At 41.9% G+C, this 15,416-nt stretch overlaps 2 protein-coding genes across 2 annotated transcripts in view; both read right to left on the bottom strand.

Moving 5' to 3' along the window:
* Positions 1–402: 402 nt before the first annotated feature.
* The window catches only part of TXNDC12 (thioredoxin domain containing 12), a 30,733-nt gene continuing 15,719 nt past the window's right edge, over positions 403–15,416 (bottom strand). Inside the window, exons 3-7 of the mRNA XM_065913294.1 lie at positions 7,103–7,155; positions 6,240–6,313; positions 4,205–4,274; positions 3,342–3,425; positions 403–1,254 (exon numbers count right to left, since the gene is read on the bottom strand). Coding sequence (XP_065769366.1) covers positions 1,175–1,254; positions 3,342–3,425; positions 4,205–4,274; positions 6,240–6,313; positions 7,103–7,155 — 361 coding nt within the window. The 3' untranslated portion in view covers positions 403–1,174. The remainder of the gene's footprint in view (positions 1,255–3,341; positions 3,426–4,204; positions 4,275–6,239; positions 6,314–7,102; positions 7,156–15,416) is intronic.
* Positions 10,067–11,828, bottom strand: KTI12 (KTI12 chromatin associated homolog). Its single transcript, XM_065929051.1, has one exon. The coding sequence runs from the start codon at positions 11,768–11,770 to the stop codon at positions 10,586–10,588; it is 1,185 nt and encodes a 394-aa protein (XP_065785123.1). The 5' UTR covers positions 11,771–11,828; the 3' UTR covers positions 10,067–10,585.

Genomic DNA, 15,416 nt, shown 5'->3' with positions numbered 1-15,416 from the left:
CCCCAATATTTTCTGTTAACACTATTTTCTTGAAGGAGGCAGGAAAGGCTTTAAGCAGGGGAATGACAAGGTTGCATCTGTGTTTTAGAAAGATTACTCTGCGGGAAGTTAAGGAGGATGGATGTCAGGAGAGAATATCGGAGACAAGTAGTCAAGTCACAGGCTGTAACAGTAAACAGGAAGTGGAAAAGGCCTGTCCTGTACAAACAGTGACAGTGAGGATGGAGGGAATTTGGGTATTTGAAAAGTAGAAGAGACGAGTTCTGATGTCCATGAGAATGTGGGAGATGCAGGTGTGGGAACAGCCCTAGATAGAGCTCCTGGATTAGGCCTGAAGCTAAGTTTTCTTCCTGAAGTGCTTTCCCCTCCATTCCCCAATAAGAAAAAGGCCATCACAACACATTTACTTTTAAAGTTTCATTAAAGTTTAATGGAACAATTAATATTTTTTCTTTGTTGTTAATCCCAGTACAAAAATACAGTTGACAACTTGACAAAAATGGCTCCATCTAGGGCTAGAAGATTTCTTCAACAGTTAACGGGGGGAAAGAAAGCATGCTTCCAGCTGGGGCCAGTCCAGAGCACACAGCCATTCCTGCACACGCATGCGCGCAGACAGGGAAGCCAAGCCAGAAAAGAGGAAGGAAGTTGCAGGCATTCAGGAAGAAGCCCAAGATTATTCCCAGGAGAAAAAGAAGAGACAGGCTGAGCTCCTTGGTGGGGCAGAATTACAGCTTTACATTTAGAATTTGTTGTCTTAAATGACAAGCTCCTTCCGCAATTTTTAACATTATAGAGAAGATGCTTCTGGTCTCTTTTCACCACCAAGGTGAGTTAAGCAGGAGGAATGGAAAGATTCAAATACTGCAGTGTGAGGAGTAAATCTCCAAATGGCTCAAGTTTTATGTCAAAAGGTGTCATTCTTTACCTTCAATGACAAAGAGATATTTAGGTGAGAGGGGACAGGACAAGGAAGTCTGCCACACTCTGCTGGATCACAAACATGGAGACCAGTTTCTGGCAGCAGAACTCTTCCAACAGTGAGAGGGCCCCTTCCCATGTGGGAAGGAGCAAGGTTTCCTGATCCATTCAATTGTTCTGATTCCTCAGTATTCCCTTCCCTGCTGCTTTCTTCCAGAACAATAACTTTGAGGAAAGAAGGGATGCATTCATGTTACAACTCATCTTCCAGATGTTTCTCTCTGAAGGCATCACCCGTCAGCCTTTCCTGAGCTTCCTTCATCCCCTGAACAACTGTGAAATAAAACATTGAGGGGAAAAGTATGAAGCAGGTTTTTCATATCTGACAATCAACACATAATTTTACATTTTAGGAAACATGTAAGAGGAGCACAGGATCTGGATTTAAGATCTAATTCTGGATTTCGGCCCAGGAGGGTCTCCTGAATTTGTTTTCTCATCTATAAATAAGGTGATGTTACTAACTTCAAACAGATTATAAAAATTAAATGAGAGAATGAATAATAAATATCCTTTGCAAACTATGAGGTCCCACAAAAATGTTATTTAACAGTTACTTTGGCTTACCCTCCAGGATTAGAGTTGAACCCCTGTCATAAGCTGGAAATACACACGACACTAAGGGGATAGAAAGCATCTTCCTATCATCTCCATCACCTGTTCAGGATGAATGCTGCATTTATTTCATTTTCTGTGGGGGTTACACTGCTATGTGAACAAGTATGTGTGCTTAGAGGGAGAATGGCCTTCACGGAAAGAGGTGGTCATGTCCCGGACCAATTATGTATGGAAGAAGTCAAGTTCTCAGGCAAAAGAGAAACCTGGAAGGCAGGCCCTGGGTAGACAGGAGATGAATCTTCTTGTCTGTCTCAGGAATCAAGGAGGGAAGCTGGGTATAGGCTCCCTGTACAATGGCAGGCCAGGTGTTAGGGTTGAGCCACAGTCTGTGGATCTCAGAAAACATAGCAGGTAGTAAAGTTTGTTACACCCCTTTAGTTTTGCCCAAGCATTTAGTAAAGCCAGGTTTGAATATTTCAGCCTCATGTCAGCTGAGCCATGGGGAATTCAGGTAAGGGTTCTGTGTCCATATCTGGACTAATATATTAAAGGATGATGCCCATGTCAAGACGGCAGGGGTAACTGCATGAAATTCTAAAAGGAAGGTGAATTTCAAGGGTCAAGAGTTGGGGACCTAAAGTTCAGTTGCCCTTCTCCATGTGGAAAACTTCCCTCCAATACCAGCCTCCAGGGATGTGCTTTTGGGTAGGGAAGATAACATTCTCCTTACCCATGGGAAGGAGAGGATAACCTCTCCAGATCTTTTCTCTCCCTATTCTGAGAAATAAGAGTGCTGAGGACTCAAAACATAAAATGATCAACAAACTGGCAGCATGGCAAAGGAAGACACACGGCAACCCTGGCAACCCAAGAAATAACCCTCTTTTACAGATGGCAGGGAGAATTCAGAAGGAAAACAGTGACAGTATGTGGCATGAATTCCAACTTCTGCCTCTAGAATGGCTGCACTCAGGATTAGAGAACAAAAAAGCATGACTGACTTATTATTTAAATCTTCCCTCACATGTTTGTGCTGACGCTGTTCCCTCTGCCTTAAATAATGCTTTGCACATTCTTCAAGACTCAATCCAGTTATCATCCCCTCTAGCATGACTCCTGCACTCTCCATGTTGGGCTACATCACACACACACACACACACACACACACACACACACACACACACACACACACACACACACACACACACACACACACACACACACACACACACACACACACACACACACACTTACTTTTCCCTTGCTTCCTTAGTTTGAAATGTCCTCTTCATATCTGACCACACACACACACACACACTTTTCCCTTGCTTCCTTAGTTTGAAATGTCCTCTTCATATCTGACCAAAGAGACAAATTCTTATCCATCTAGATCAAGTTAGTTCACTATCTATGAAACCTTTCAGAATTGATCATCTAACAGCATTCCCCTTCCCTTGAATTCTTACAAGAATAGTGTTAATGCAGTGAAAAAAACCAAGTTGTAGACTGAAATCCTGGCTCTGTGACTTATTAACTGTGAGTCCAAGGGCAAGCAACTGTTTCTGGAAGCCTCAGTTCTCCAGTTTCCTGGGGGTCAGTTAGCTTCCTACTGGATTGTAAGCAGCTAGAAGAGGGGCTCGCTCTTCTCTTTCTTCTATATCCTACACAGCACCTAGCCAAAAGCTAGATGCAGAAGATGCTTAGTTCACCTGCTGAATTAGTTTCCTATAAAACCTTGCATGTGGTTCATTCCAGTTAAATCTAGCAGCAACCCTCCCTCTTCTCTCTCAACATAACCATACCTTGCTCAGCACTGATGTAGAAATACTTGTAGCTGGGGTTTCCATTCTCATTGATGATTTCAGGACGTACTTTGCCACTGGGATCTATTGTAGACAAAATGGCAATAACTACAACAGACAGGTACTTCAAGCATTATATGATATACTAGGGCTTCTGGAAAACGAGACCCGCCCATCTTTGCAGCCCATAACTCACCACCCTCCCCCTGTGTTTCACATCGCAATCAAAATGAATCCCTTGGAATTCCCTGGACACAACCCACCCCCACCCCCACCCATGCCAATATGCTGTTCCATCTTTCTGGCATGTTCCTTTTCTGCTTGATGATAGTGGGATCCTAGATTTTTATTTGTATTCCCCGTAGAATCTAGCAGAATGCTGATCAAAGGCAAGGTGGTCATTAAATCTCTCCCAGGAAACTGTTTCTGAAAAGATATTTGCCTGGTTATGGTATCCCACTGCCTCGTGCTACAGGGCAAGGGTGGGAAGTATGGCTTCTCTCAGCCCCTGTAGAGACTAACTTGTGGCTGACAGTGCTTAACTTGTGGCTGATGCACAGATGATTGCTAAACGAATAAACAAATGATCAGTACTCTCCCACTGCTCACAAAAGCAGTTAGTTCGGGTGGGTGGGGGGCGCCAGGGGGGGTTGTTTTATTGTTTATTACAAAAGCAGCTAGTTAATGGGAAAAGTTTGCCTTCAGACCTGAGGCTCTGGCATTTTAGAATCCATCACTCCCTTTTGAAAATGGCTTTTGTTTTTAACCATAACAACATAATTTCACTAGGTGGAGTCAGTGTCTTGATGCAGTTCTCTCTCCTTCTGTACCATGGATCCCCAGATTAAGACCTTTCACCTTACCCAGGAATAGGATTCGTGGAATATAACCCCCATCAGGGCTAAAATCTTCATCTTTGGGCTCCTCTTCATCCTATTAATTGTAAACCTCAAGTCAGATCAAGTTCCTTCTCTCCTCAAAACCTTTCAGTGGCTTCCTCTCCCACTCAGGGTAAGTCCTTGAAGTGGCCTGAGAGGCCCTACATGACCTCCTACCTGGGCACTTCTCTAACGTCACATCCCACCCCTTGTTTAGTTTTTCCCAAACACACTAAGTTGCCTGTTGTTGCTATCATTAAACAAGCCAGGCATGCTCCCCACTCAGGCTTTTGGACTTATTCTTACCCTCTGCCTGGACATACTTCCCCCTTCATCCAGGTGGCTCACTCCCTTTTCTGCTTCAAATCTTTGCTGAAATGCCATCTTCTTTTCTAATCACCTAATTAAAACTGCAAATTGTCCCCTCTAGTCTTCATTTTTAGCCACAGGATCTACCACCATCTGACATATTTTATTTTACTTATTTGTCTGCCTCCCCATATTCAAGTTCTCATATGTAATTTAATGCCAGCAAAGAAATTTGTTTGTTTTGTTCATTGCTTATTCCCAATACCTACATCACTGACTTGCACAGTTTTTCTTGAATGCATGAATTGGTAAGATTAACATTTTAGTACAATTGTGAAGTTACCGTCCTCCTAGGAGACATGACCACACAGCTAGCTTTCTTTTTAAGAAACCTCTCAAGTTGGGGAATGCTAATTGAACACATTTGTGTTTTCTTTGAATGGTGATTCTAACTTACCACAGAAAATGGTGAGGAGTTCAGATAGATAGGAATCAATAGTAACTTTGTCATTTATGGTGTGATTCCCATTTCAGAAGTTATACCAAAGAATATAACTTTGCCTTCAGTGAGGTGTGTTAGCATTCAGGCTATCTACTAGCTTCATTTTTATTTTTTAAAATTATTTATTTATTTTTGGCTGTGCTGGATCTTCATTGCTGCGTGGGCTTTTCTGTAATTGTTGTGAGCAGGGGCTATTCTCTAGCTGCGGTGCGCAGGCTTCTCATTGTGGTGGCTTCTCTTGTTGCAGAGCACAGACTCTAGAGTGTCTGGGTTTCAGTAGTTGTGGCACATGGGCTCAGGAGTTTTGATTTCTGGGCTCTAGAGTACAGGCTCAGTAGTTGTACTGCATGGGCTTAGTTGCTCTGCAGCACGTAGGATCTTCCTGGATCAGGGATCAACCTGTGTCTCCTGCATTGGCAGGTGGATTCTTTACCACTTAGCCACCAGGGAAACCCCTATCCACCAGCTTTATAAGCAATCCTTTAGCTACCTCAACATTAACTGTTAATGTGTTCAGATTTACAGTCTTGTGTTCAAATAAACATCATTTTACAGAAACATAGGGCTAGGAGGATCATCACAGAGCATCCAAGAATCCCACATTTGAAGAGTACAGCCTAAGAGGCAGTACAAGTAGATCACAGTACCTATTCTTATCACTTACTCGGCTCTATGATCTTGACTAAATCACCTAACTCCTTCAGGTCTAAGACGCTCTATGTGTAAAATGGGAATGGTATCAATGGCCTAAAAATCCCTTTTAACTCCAAGGTCTGATATTCTGGCTTGGGATTCTAAGACCTCTGGCCAAAGTGAAGTACAAAAAAGATATCTAACCAAGAAAAAGGAGGCTGTACATATAAGCCCAGCACAGAGTAGGATTTCAACTGAATCCTATTTTTCAGGGAATTGAGGCCTGCATGTATGACTACATCTTTAGTTATACAAGGATGTAAAACCATCACATAATCACAAATTAAAAATGAAAGAATCTTAAAAGTTAGTCATTTTAACCAATCTTTCTTCTCCTACTTCCTGTCACAAATGTACCTTATCTGATACAAGTCTTAGTATTAGAGTTCAGAAGAAAAGCACATACATACAAGTAGATAACTCTGCTGAGTAAGATTTTATACCATCAATGATGTTAACTCTAAAACAGTGAAGACTTAAAATCACAGCAGAAAGGAGAAACTCTGGAATTCTTACCTCAAGATTTACCATAACAAAATTATGGGAAAGTTCTGAAATTTCTGTAGATTCTGCAAATTTGGGCTTTAAAGCTGCGGGTGGGGAGGAACAGAAGAAAACATCATTGTCATATCCAAACCTTAATTTGCTGAGATGATTCATGTAACTGACAGTTTTTCTAATCTTAAGACCTAGAAATCGGATCTGAATTCTGGTCCTGCTTCTGCCATTGACTTGCATAGCTGTGTATCCTTAAGTGATTAACTTCATTTCTGTGAAACTTTCATCTCATTTATAAAAAACAGATAATGAACACTGATGAAAAAATTACCACTATTTGCTTTTTTACATATTTCAATAACATCTACTTAAGAACAGATGTAATAAAGACAATAAAGGAACAATACTCTACCATTAATGCACATGTATTACTAAACTAATAATTTACACTAATTTTGTGCTTTTTCCAACAAGATTTTATTAAGTATAGCATACCAAACAAAAGAAGAAATCCGCCTGAGAAGTTGCAGGGTGGTATAACAGAGAACACATGCTACATAGTAAGAAAACCTTACTAACTCAGTTCCCACCTCCTCCAGGAAGACTTTGCTAACCACGCCTCATATCTCTTTTTGTATATACAACTGTTAATACAACTACTGTAGCACTTAATCCCATAATCTATATAACCATATCTTAATTGCCACATCCTTCAATCCCTTGCAAATACTACTGTCAATTTCTTGAGAGCAGGGAATGTGTTCCATGTATTTCTTTGGTACTCCTACAAGCAATAAACAGTACTGAGCTAAAGTCAGTGCTAATAGTTTTAAAATGTTAACATTTGAGAACACATCTGAGGTTTGATCATTTCCACCTACCTTTGCAAGCTCCACACCAGGACTTATGGATAATCACCATCAGGGGCAATCCACTTAAAAACAAAATAAACAAATTATAATCTAGTAATTCCACTTTTTGAAAGGCACTCTAATAAAATGACCAACCAATGAAGACAAAGATTAATGTACAAGGATGTTCATGTAGCATAATTTCAATAAAAAGAAATTTAAGACAATCTATTCAATAATACTGAACTATTATAACAAAATTATTGCTAAGTTCTGATGTTCCAGTAAATTGTGCAAATTTGGGCTTTAAAGCTATGGAGAAGAGATTAAAAAAAGAAAAAAACAAATTACAACACTTTCAAATGTTACAGTTATATAACCACTAAAATGGCAACTAAATTTTTCATTGGTACACTGTTAAAATAAAATCTAGAACACAAAATTATTATCTGTGTTGTTGTTTTGTCGCTAAGCCATGTCCAAATCTTTGCAACACCATAAATTGCAGCACACTAGGCTTCCCTGTCCTTCACTATCTCCAGGAGTTTACTCATACTCATGTTCATTGAGTCGATGATGCTATCCAACCATCTCATCCTGTCACTCCCTTCTCCTCCTGCCCTCAATCTTTCCCAGCATCAGGGTCTTTTCCAATGAGCTGACTCTTCGCATCAGGTGGCCAAAATACTGGGGCTCTAGCCTCAGCATCAATCCTAACAATGAATATTCAGAACTGATTTCCTTTAGGATTGACTGGTTTGACGATCTTGCTGTCCAAGGGACTCTCAAGAGTCTTCTCTGTGACATGTCACAGGAAAAAAAAAAAAGAGTCTTCTCCAACACCACAATCTGAAAGCATCAGCCTTCTTTACGGTCCAACTCTCACATCCATACATGACTACGGGAAAAACTATAGCTTTGACTGTGGACCTTTGTCAGCAAAGTGATGTCTCTGCTTTTTAATGAGCTGTCTAGGTTTGTCACAGCTTTCCTTCCAAGAAGCAAGCATCTTTTAATTTCATCGCTGCAGTCACTGTTCAGTGTTTGTGGAGCCCCCCAAAATTATTACCTATAGTTTCAATTATACAAACATGTAGAAAATAAAGGAAATGTTTCAAAACTTAAGTTACCTCTAGATGATGGGATTGTGGATTTTACTACACTTTTTCTGTATTTTTCAACTTTTCTAGAATTAAGTGTAATTTTTTTTGGTGGGGGCAGACCTGTGGGATCTTAGTTCCCTGACCAGGGACTGAACCTGGGCCCCAACAGTGAAGGCATCAAGTCCTAACCACTGGAATGCCAAGGAATTCCCAATTAAGTATAATTCTTTTATCATCAGGGAGGAAAAAGCTTTTTCTTTTATAAAATAATAAGCACCATATTCCACCTGAGTCAGTCTTGGCCAGCTGAAGCTCCAATACTCTCAAGGCTCAAATGCCAACTTGTAGAAGGGTCCTATGTCAGCAGCCACTGGCTTTCTCCATCATCCACCCCCATGTCACCACATCATCACAGGCGTATAATACTATCAGAACATTCAGCACACTGAACTGTATCTATTATTTACTCATCTCCCCTCACTGGCCTTAGAGCTTCCTAAGGCAGGGCCTCTTAGCTGTCTCTATATACTCTACAACTAGCACAGTATTATCGGTAGCCAAAACGTATATAGTGTTTACTATGTACCAGGCACTACTCTACAGCAGACTGGTTCCAAATTGTGAAAAGAGTAGTCAAGTCTGTATATTGTCACCCTGCTTATTTAACTTATATGCAGAGTACATCATGAGAAACGCTGGGCTGGAAGAAGCACAAGCTGGAATGAAGACTGCTGGAAGAAATATCGATAACCTCAGATATGCAGATGACACCACCCTTATGGCAGAAAGTAAAGAAGAACTAAAGAGTCTCTTGATGAAAGTGAAAGAGGAGAGTGAAAAAGTTGGCTTAAAACTCAACATTCAAAAAAACAAAGGTCATGGCTTCTGGTCCCATCACATCATGGCAAAAAGATAGGGAAACAATGGAAACAGTGAATGACTATTTTTTTTGGGCTCCAAAATCACTGGAGATGGTGACTGCAGTCATGAAATTAAAAGACGTTTGCTCCTTGGAAGAAAAGCTATGACCAAACTAGACAGCATGGTAAAAAGCAGACATTACTTTGCCGACAAAAGTCCATCTAGTCAAAGCTATGGTTTTTCTAGTAGTCATGTATGGATGTGAGAATTGGACTATAAAGAAAGCTGAGCGCCGAAGAATTGATGCTTTTGAACTGTGGTGTTGGAGAAGACTCTTGAGAGTCCCTTGGACTGCAAGGAGATCAAACCAATCAATTCTAAAGGAATCAGTCCTGAATTTTCATTGGAAGGACTGATGCTGAAGCTGCAACTCCAAAACTTTGGCCACCTGAGGCAAAGAACTGACTCACTGGGAAAAACCCCTGATGCTGGGCAAGATTGAAGGCAGGAGGAGAAGGGGATGACAGAGGATGGGATGCTTGGATGGCATCACCGACTCAATGCACATCAGTTTGAGCAAGCTCTTGGAGTTGGTGATGGACAGGGAAGCCTGGCGTGCTGCAGTCCATGGGGTTGCAGAGAATTGAACAACTAATCATCTGTTTACTACTAATTTCTCAAGGGCAAAGATTATCTAAACCATCTTTCAAAAATATAAGCACTTATCTATTATTTGTTTAATGAGATAAATGAAAGACAAGCTTAAAGGGTTTTTGCTTTGAAGAACAGAATGAAGCACCCAGTTAGGGAAGTTGTCATGATAGTGACTCCATGTTAAGAACAAGACATTGAGACTCACTGAGCACTAGCAAAGTACTTTTGATAGAAGGCATAGAGGAATACATACATTTGTATCTAAAATGTTACATTAAGTAAATTATATGAAGAATATAAAACTACATTAAGAGAAAGAGATGCCAGCACATTATCTTTTTATAAATGATTTTTATTAAATGAAATAATCTAGTGGTTTTCTCTTTCAATTCCACTAGAACCAAAGCTTCCCAAGGATAGAAACCAGTGGATCTGTGACCCCGGGCCCCAGGTCAGAGACTAGCCAAATGTAGGCAAAGTACTTGAAAAACTGTGGTATGAAAAAAGGGCCAGCACAGATGCAGAATTGTGCTATGTTCAGTTCTGTTCACAATTATTATAAAATAATTCATCCATCCCATCTGCTCTCCCACACTCCAGATGCAAGAAATCAGTGGTGTGTGACAGACCAAATAGAACTCAATCTATGCAAGCTCTGTCCACTTGAGTTGTCCTTTAGAGAAATTTGCCTAGATCCTCAGACAGTTCTCCATTCTCTAGTATCAAGTTTGCTTTAAACTCAAGGCCTGGCAGAGGGATCCAGGAGGTATGAGTGAATCAGTCACAACAGCTCTAGCACCACACGTCAATATATTCTGCAGAACTTTATTCTTCCCAGAGAAATGCTGTAGTGGTTAGACAAGAAACCGCGGTTTTCCCCCCTCACTTGTTCCGGTTAGTGCAGGCTCTGGCTCAGATACTGTAGAAACATGTTGGCCAGTTGAGGCAGGTTCTCATTGTTCGGATGCATTTTGGTGTAGGAAATAAACTGACGACGGAGGCGACTCAATTCTGCCATGGTCAAAGGCCTGGTAAACTGCAGGTGCTCTGTGGTGCCAGGAAGCTTAAGCAAGTCTCCGGGGACTGCACTCTTCTGCGCTTCCATCAGTCCTGCCAGCACCTGGCTGGTGACCTGGTCCAACTGGTGCAGAAAGCTGCTGGAGGCAAGTGGTTGGGACTGTGTAGACTGATGGGGTGGAGGGGCCCGGTTCTCAAACAGGGCAGCTCTGATCTCTGCCAGGGGCAACGGTTCCTCTAAGCCCACCAAGGTGAACAGGGGTCGGTCCCAGCGGTTCCGAGAGTCGGGAGCTTCGAAGCGCAGCGCTAAGGCTTCCAAAAGTTCGGGAGGGTAAAAAGCACCAGACACATGCTCGGCATATTCCGAAGCCACAAGAGCTGGAAAATCTGCCGCCCTGGTTTCCTTTTCCTCGGATTCCATAGGTACTTCTGCCTGGGCTCGCCTATTTACTACAGAGGCCGCTGCCTGTGGTTCCCCGAGGATATCGGTGCCCACCGCCAGAGGTCTCCCTCCCTCCTCAGCTCGCGGTCTCCAACTCACACTGACATTCGGGTTCGGATTCTCCACGGCGCCTGCCAGCTGCAGTCCCCCACTCAGACTGCCTGGTCGAACGCAGTAGACGAGGCAGAGCGGAGTGCGCGCCGCCCGCGCCAAGCAGTACAGCTCATAACGGAAGCCCTTGATGTAGTTCAGCGAGTCGAGGATGACCACGTCCTGGCGACTCAGGCGCCGCTCCACAGCCGCTCGCAGGGCCCCACGCAAGGCCTTCTCACGAGCTGAATCGCCATACACTGTTGCGTCCTCCGCGCCCAGCACCGCCGCATCGTCCACCACATGCACCGCGCGGCCCTCACCCGCCAGGGCAGCGCGGAGCTCCTCCACGCGCCGGCTCTTGCCGCTGTACGGCAGCCCGCAAAACACCACCAGCGGCATCCTTCCAGGGCGCGGCCATGTGCAAACGCGCCGCGTCAACTTCCGGGTTGCCGGCCGCTCTGACGCAAACCGGAAATGAAAGCGGTACTTCCTGTATCTCTTTACTCTTACAGGACCTCTTGTTGCCATGGAAACAGGCGCTCCAGGCCAACTAGAACCAGGTCCTGCTCTCTGCAAAAGGAGCTGGAGCTTAGAATGGCATCAGTTATCTATGTAAAATGTTTTAGGTCTCGAGAATGTGACCTCCTGATGGCCAATGACTGTGTCCATCAATTTACAGTGGGGGCCTTAAACAGCATTCAATATTGCTCAGACATCAATGCAAAGAAATAGTGGAAAACAATTGAATGGGAAAGACTAGAAATCTCTTCTAGAAAATTAGAGATACCAAGGGATCAGTTCATGCAAAGATGGGCTCAATACAGGACAGAAATGATATGGACCTGACAGAACCAGAAGATATTAAGAAGAGATGGCAAGAATATACAGAAGAACTGTACAAAAAAGATCTTCACGACCTAGATAACCACGATGGTGTGATCACTCACCTAGAGCCAGATATCCTGGAATGTGAAGTCAAGTGGGCCTTAGGAAGCATCACTAGGAACAAAGCTAGTGGAGGTGATGCAATTCCAGTTGAGCTATTTCAACTCCTAAAAGATGATGCTGTAAAGTGCTGCACTCAATATGTCAGCAAATTTGGAAGACTCAGCAGTGGCCACAGGACTGGAAAAGGTCCGTTTTCATTCCAATCTCAAAGAAAGGCAATGCCAAAGAATGCTCAAACTACCGCACAATTGCACTCATCTCACATGCTAGTAAAGTAATGCTCAAAATTCTCCAAGCCAGGCTTCAACAGTACATGAACCATGAACTTCCAGATATTCAAGCTGGATTTAGAAAAGGCAGAGGAACCAGAGATCAAATTGTCAACATCTGCTGGATTATCAAAAAAGCAAGAGAATTCCAGAAAAACATCTACTTCTGCTTTATTGACTATGCCAAAGCCTTCGACTGTGTGGATAACAATAAACTGTGGAAAATTCTGAAAGAGATGGGAATACCAGACCACCTGATCTGCCTCTTGAGAAATCTGTATGCAGATCAGGAAGAAACAGTTAGAACTGGACATGGAAAAACCGACTGGTTCCAAATAGGAAAAGGAGTACGTCAAGGCTGTATATTGTCACCCTGCTTATTTAACTTATATGCAGAGTACATCATGAGAAATGCTGGGCTGGAGGAAGCACAAGCTGGAATCAAGATTGCCAGGAGAAATATCAATAACCTCAGATATGCAGATGACACCACCTTTATGGCAGAAAGTGAAGAGGAACTAACCTCTTGATGAAAATGAAAGAGGAGAGTGAAAAAGTTGGCTTAAAACTCAACATTCAGAAAACTAAGATCATGGCATCTGGTCCCATCACTTCATGGCAAATAGATGGGGAAACAGTGGGAACAGTGGCTGACTTTATTTTTGGGGGCTCCAAACTCACTGCAGATGGTGACTGCAGCCATGAAATTAAAAGACGTTTTCTCCTTGGAAGAAAAGCTATGACCAACCTAGACAGCATATTAAAAAGCAGAGACATTACTTTGCCAACAAAGGTCCGTCTAGTCAAGGTTATAGTTTTTCTAGTGGTCATGTATGAATGTGAGAGTTGGACTATAAAGAAAGCTGAGCGCTGAAGAATTGATGCTTTTGAACTGTAGTGTTGAAGAAGACAATCTTGAGAGTCCATTAGACTGCACGGAGATCCAACTAGTCCATCCTAAAGGAAATCAGTCCTAAATATTCATTGGAAGGTCTGATGCTGAAGCTGAAACTCCAATACTCTGGCCACCTGATGCAAAGAACAAACTCATTGGAAAAGACCCTGATGCTGGGAAAGAGTGAAGGTGGGAAGAGAAGGGGATGACAGAGGATGAGATGGCTGGATGGCCTCACTGACGGGATGGACATGAGTTTGAATAGGTTCCAGGAGTTGGCGATGGATTGGGAAGCCTGGTGTGCTACAGTCCATGGGGTCACAAAGAGTTGGGCACAACTGAGCAACTGAACTGCACTTATTGCAAAACAATCAACATTGTATATAGTGTATAGAGGACAATTCACAAATACTAGTTCCCCTTCATTCCTTATGGGCAGTGACATTCAGTAACTGTTTATTCAATAACAATTTCAATCATTCAGTATCTTCACAAATATGAATACAGAGATGAACATAGAAGTTTCCCCACAGGCGATCCAAGGGTCTGAATGGGAAAAGTCAGGCACCTACAAGCTGAATAATACACACGCTAATGGATAGAGGTAGGCTGGGTTGTAAAAGTACAGAAGAAAAAAACATACTGCCCCAAAAAATTGCTGAAAACTTTTAGAAGTAGTCATTTGATTTAGAACTTGAAAAACGAATAGGAATTTTTCTCCTTGGTAAGGATGCCAGATAAAATATAGGATGCCTAGGGCTTCTTTGGCAGTCCAGTGGTGAAGACTCCGAACTTCCACTGCAGAGGGCATGGGTTTGATCCTGGTCAGGGTGCAAGATGTGGCATATATATACACACACATATGTCGCATGTATATACATATATATATATATATATATATACACACAAATATATCATATATATATACACACACACAGAAGATGCCTAATTAAGTTTGAATTTCAGATAATTAATACATATTGTTTTTAAAATAAGTATGTCTCAAATATAACTTGGAGCATATTTAAAATTACTTATTGTTGGGAATTTGCTGTTATGACTCGGGGAACTCAAACTGGGGCTCTGTAACAACGTAGAGGAGTGGAAAAGGGTGGGAGGTGGGAGGAAGGTCAAGAGGGAGAGGACATATGTACACCTATGGCGAATTCATGCTGATGTATGGCAGAAATCAAACCAATATTGTAAAGCAATTATGCTTCAATTAAAAATAAATTTTAAAATAAATGAACAAAATTACTTTTTATCTGAAATTCAAATTTAACTGGGCATCCTTTAAAAATTTTTTTTATTGAAGTATAGTTGCTTTACAATGTTGTGTTAGTTTCTACTGTACAGCAAAGTGAATCACCTATAGATATACATACACCCCCTCATTGCTGGATTTCCTTCCCATTTAGGTCACCACAGAGCACTCAGTAGCGTTTCCTAAATTGGACAGTAGGTTCTCATTAGTTATCTATCTTATAAATAGTATCAATAATGTATTTATGTCAACCTCAATCTCCCAATTCATCCCACCACCCCTCATCCCCTTGGTGTTCATAAGATTATAGTCATCCTCCATTTGTATTTGCTAAATTTGGCAACCCCACCTCTGCAGAAGATATGAGTCTCAGAACCATGAAGCTATAGGATCTGTTCTAGCAAAAGCAAGCATTATCATTTGGTAGGTGCAGAAGTATGAGTGTTTCTATGCAAGGATGTGTGTGTATAAAGTAAATGCAAACATACTGGATTTTTGTATCTCTCTAGTATAGTATAGCAGAGAATGTGCATTTCCTCCTCCATTTGTATGTTTCCTGTGCATAGACTACACATACTTGGAACTTAAGACTATTCAATTGAGACTATAAGGCAGTATGTTTTACTGGCTGAGTGTAGGATTTGAAGTGTCTGGGTACAGATCTTGGCTCTACCACTTAACTAGCTATATGATTATGTAACTGCTCTGTGCCTTAGTCTGCTCATCTATAAAATGAAGATAACAACAGTACCAACCTCAGAAGAGTTATTTTTAGAATTAAATGAGTTAATTCACATA

Source organism: Muntiacus reevesi, chromosome 1, assembly GCF_963930625.1.
Source record: "Muntiacus reevesi chromosome 1, mMunRee1.1, whole genome shotgun sequence".
Lineage (NCBI taxonomy): Eukaryota > Metazoa > Chordata > Mammalia > Artiodactyla > Cervidae > Muntiacus > Muntiacus reevesi.
Note: the sequence above shows the minus strand (reverse complement) of the source record. Positions and strands in the feature narration are given on the sequence as shown.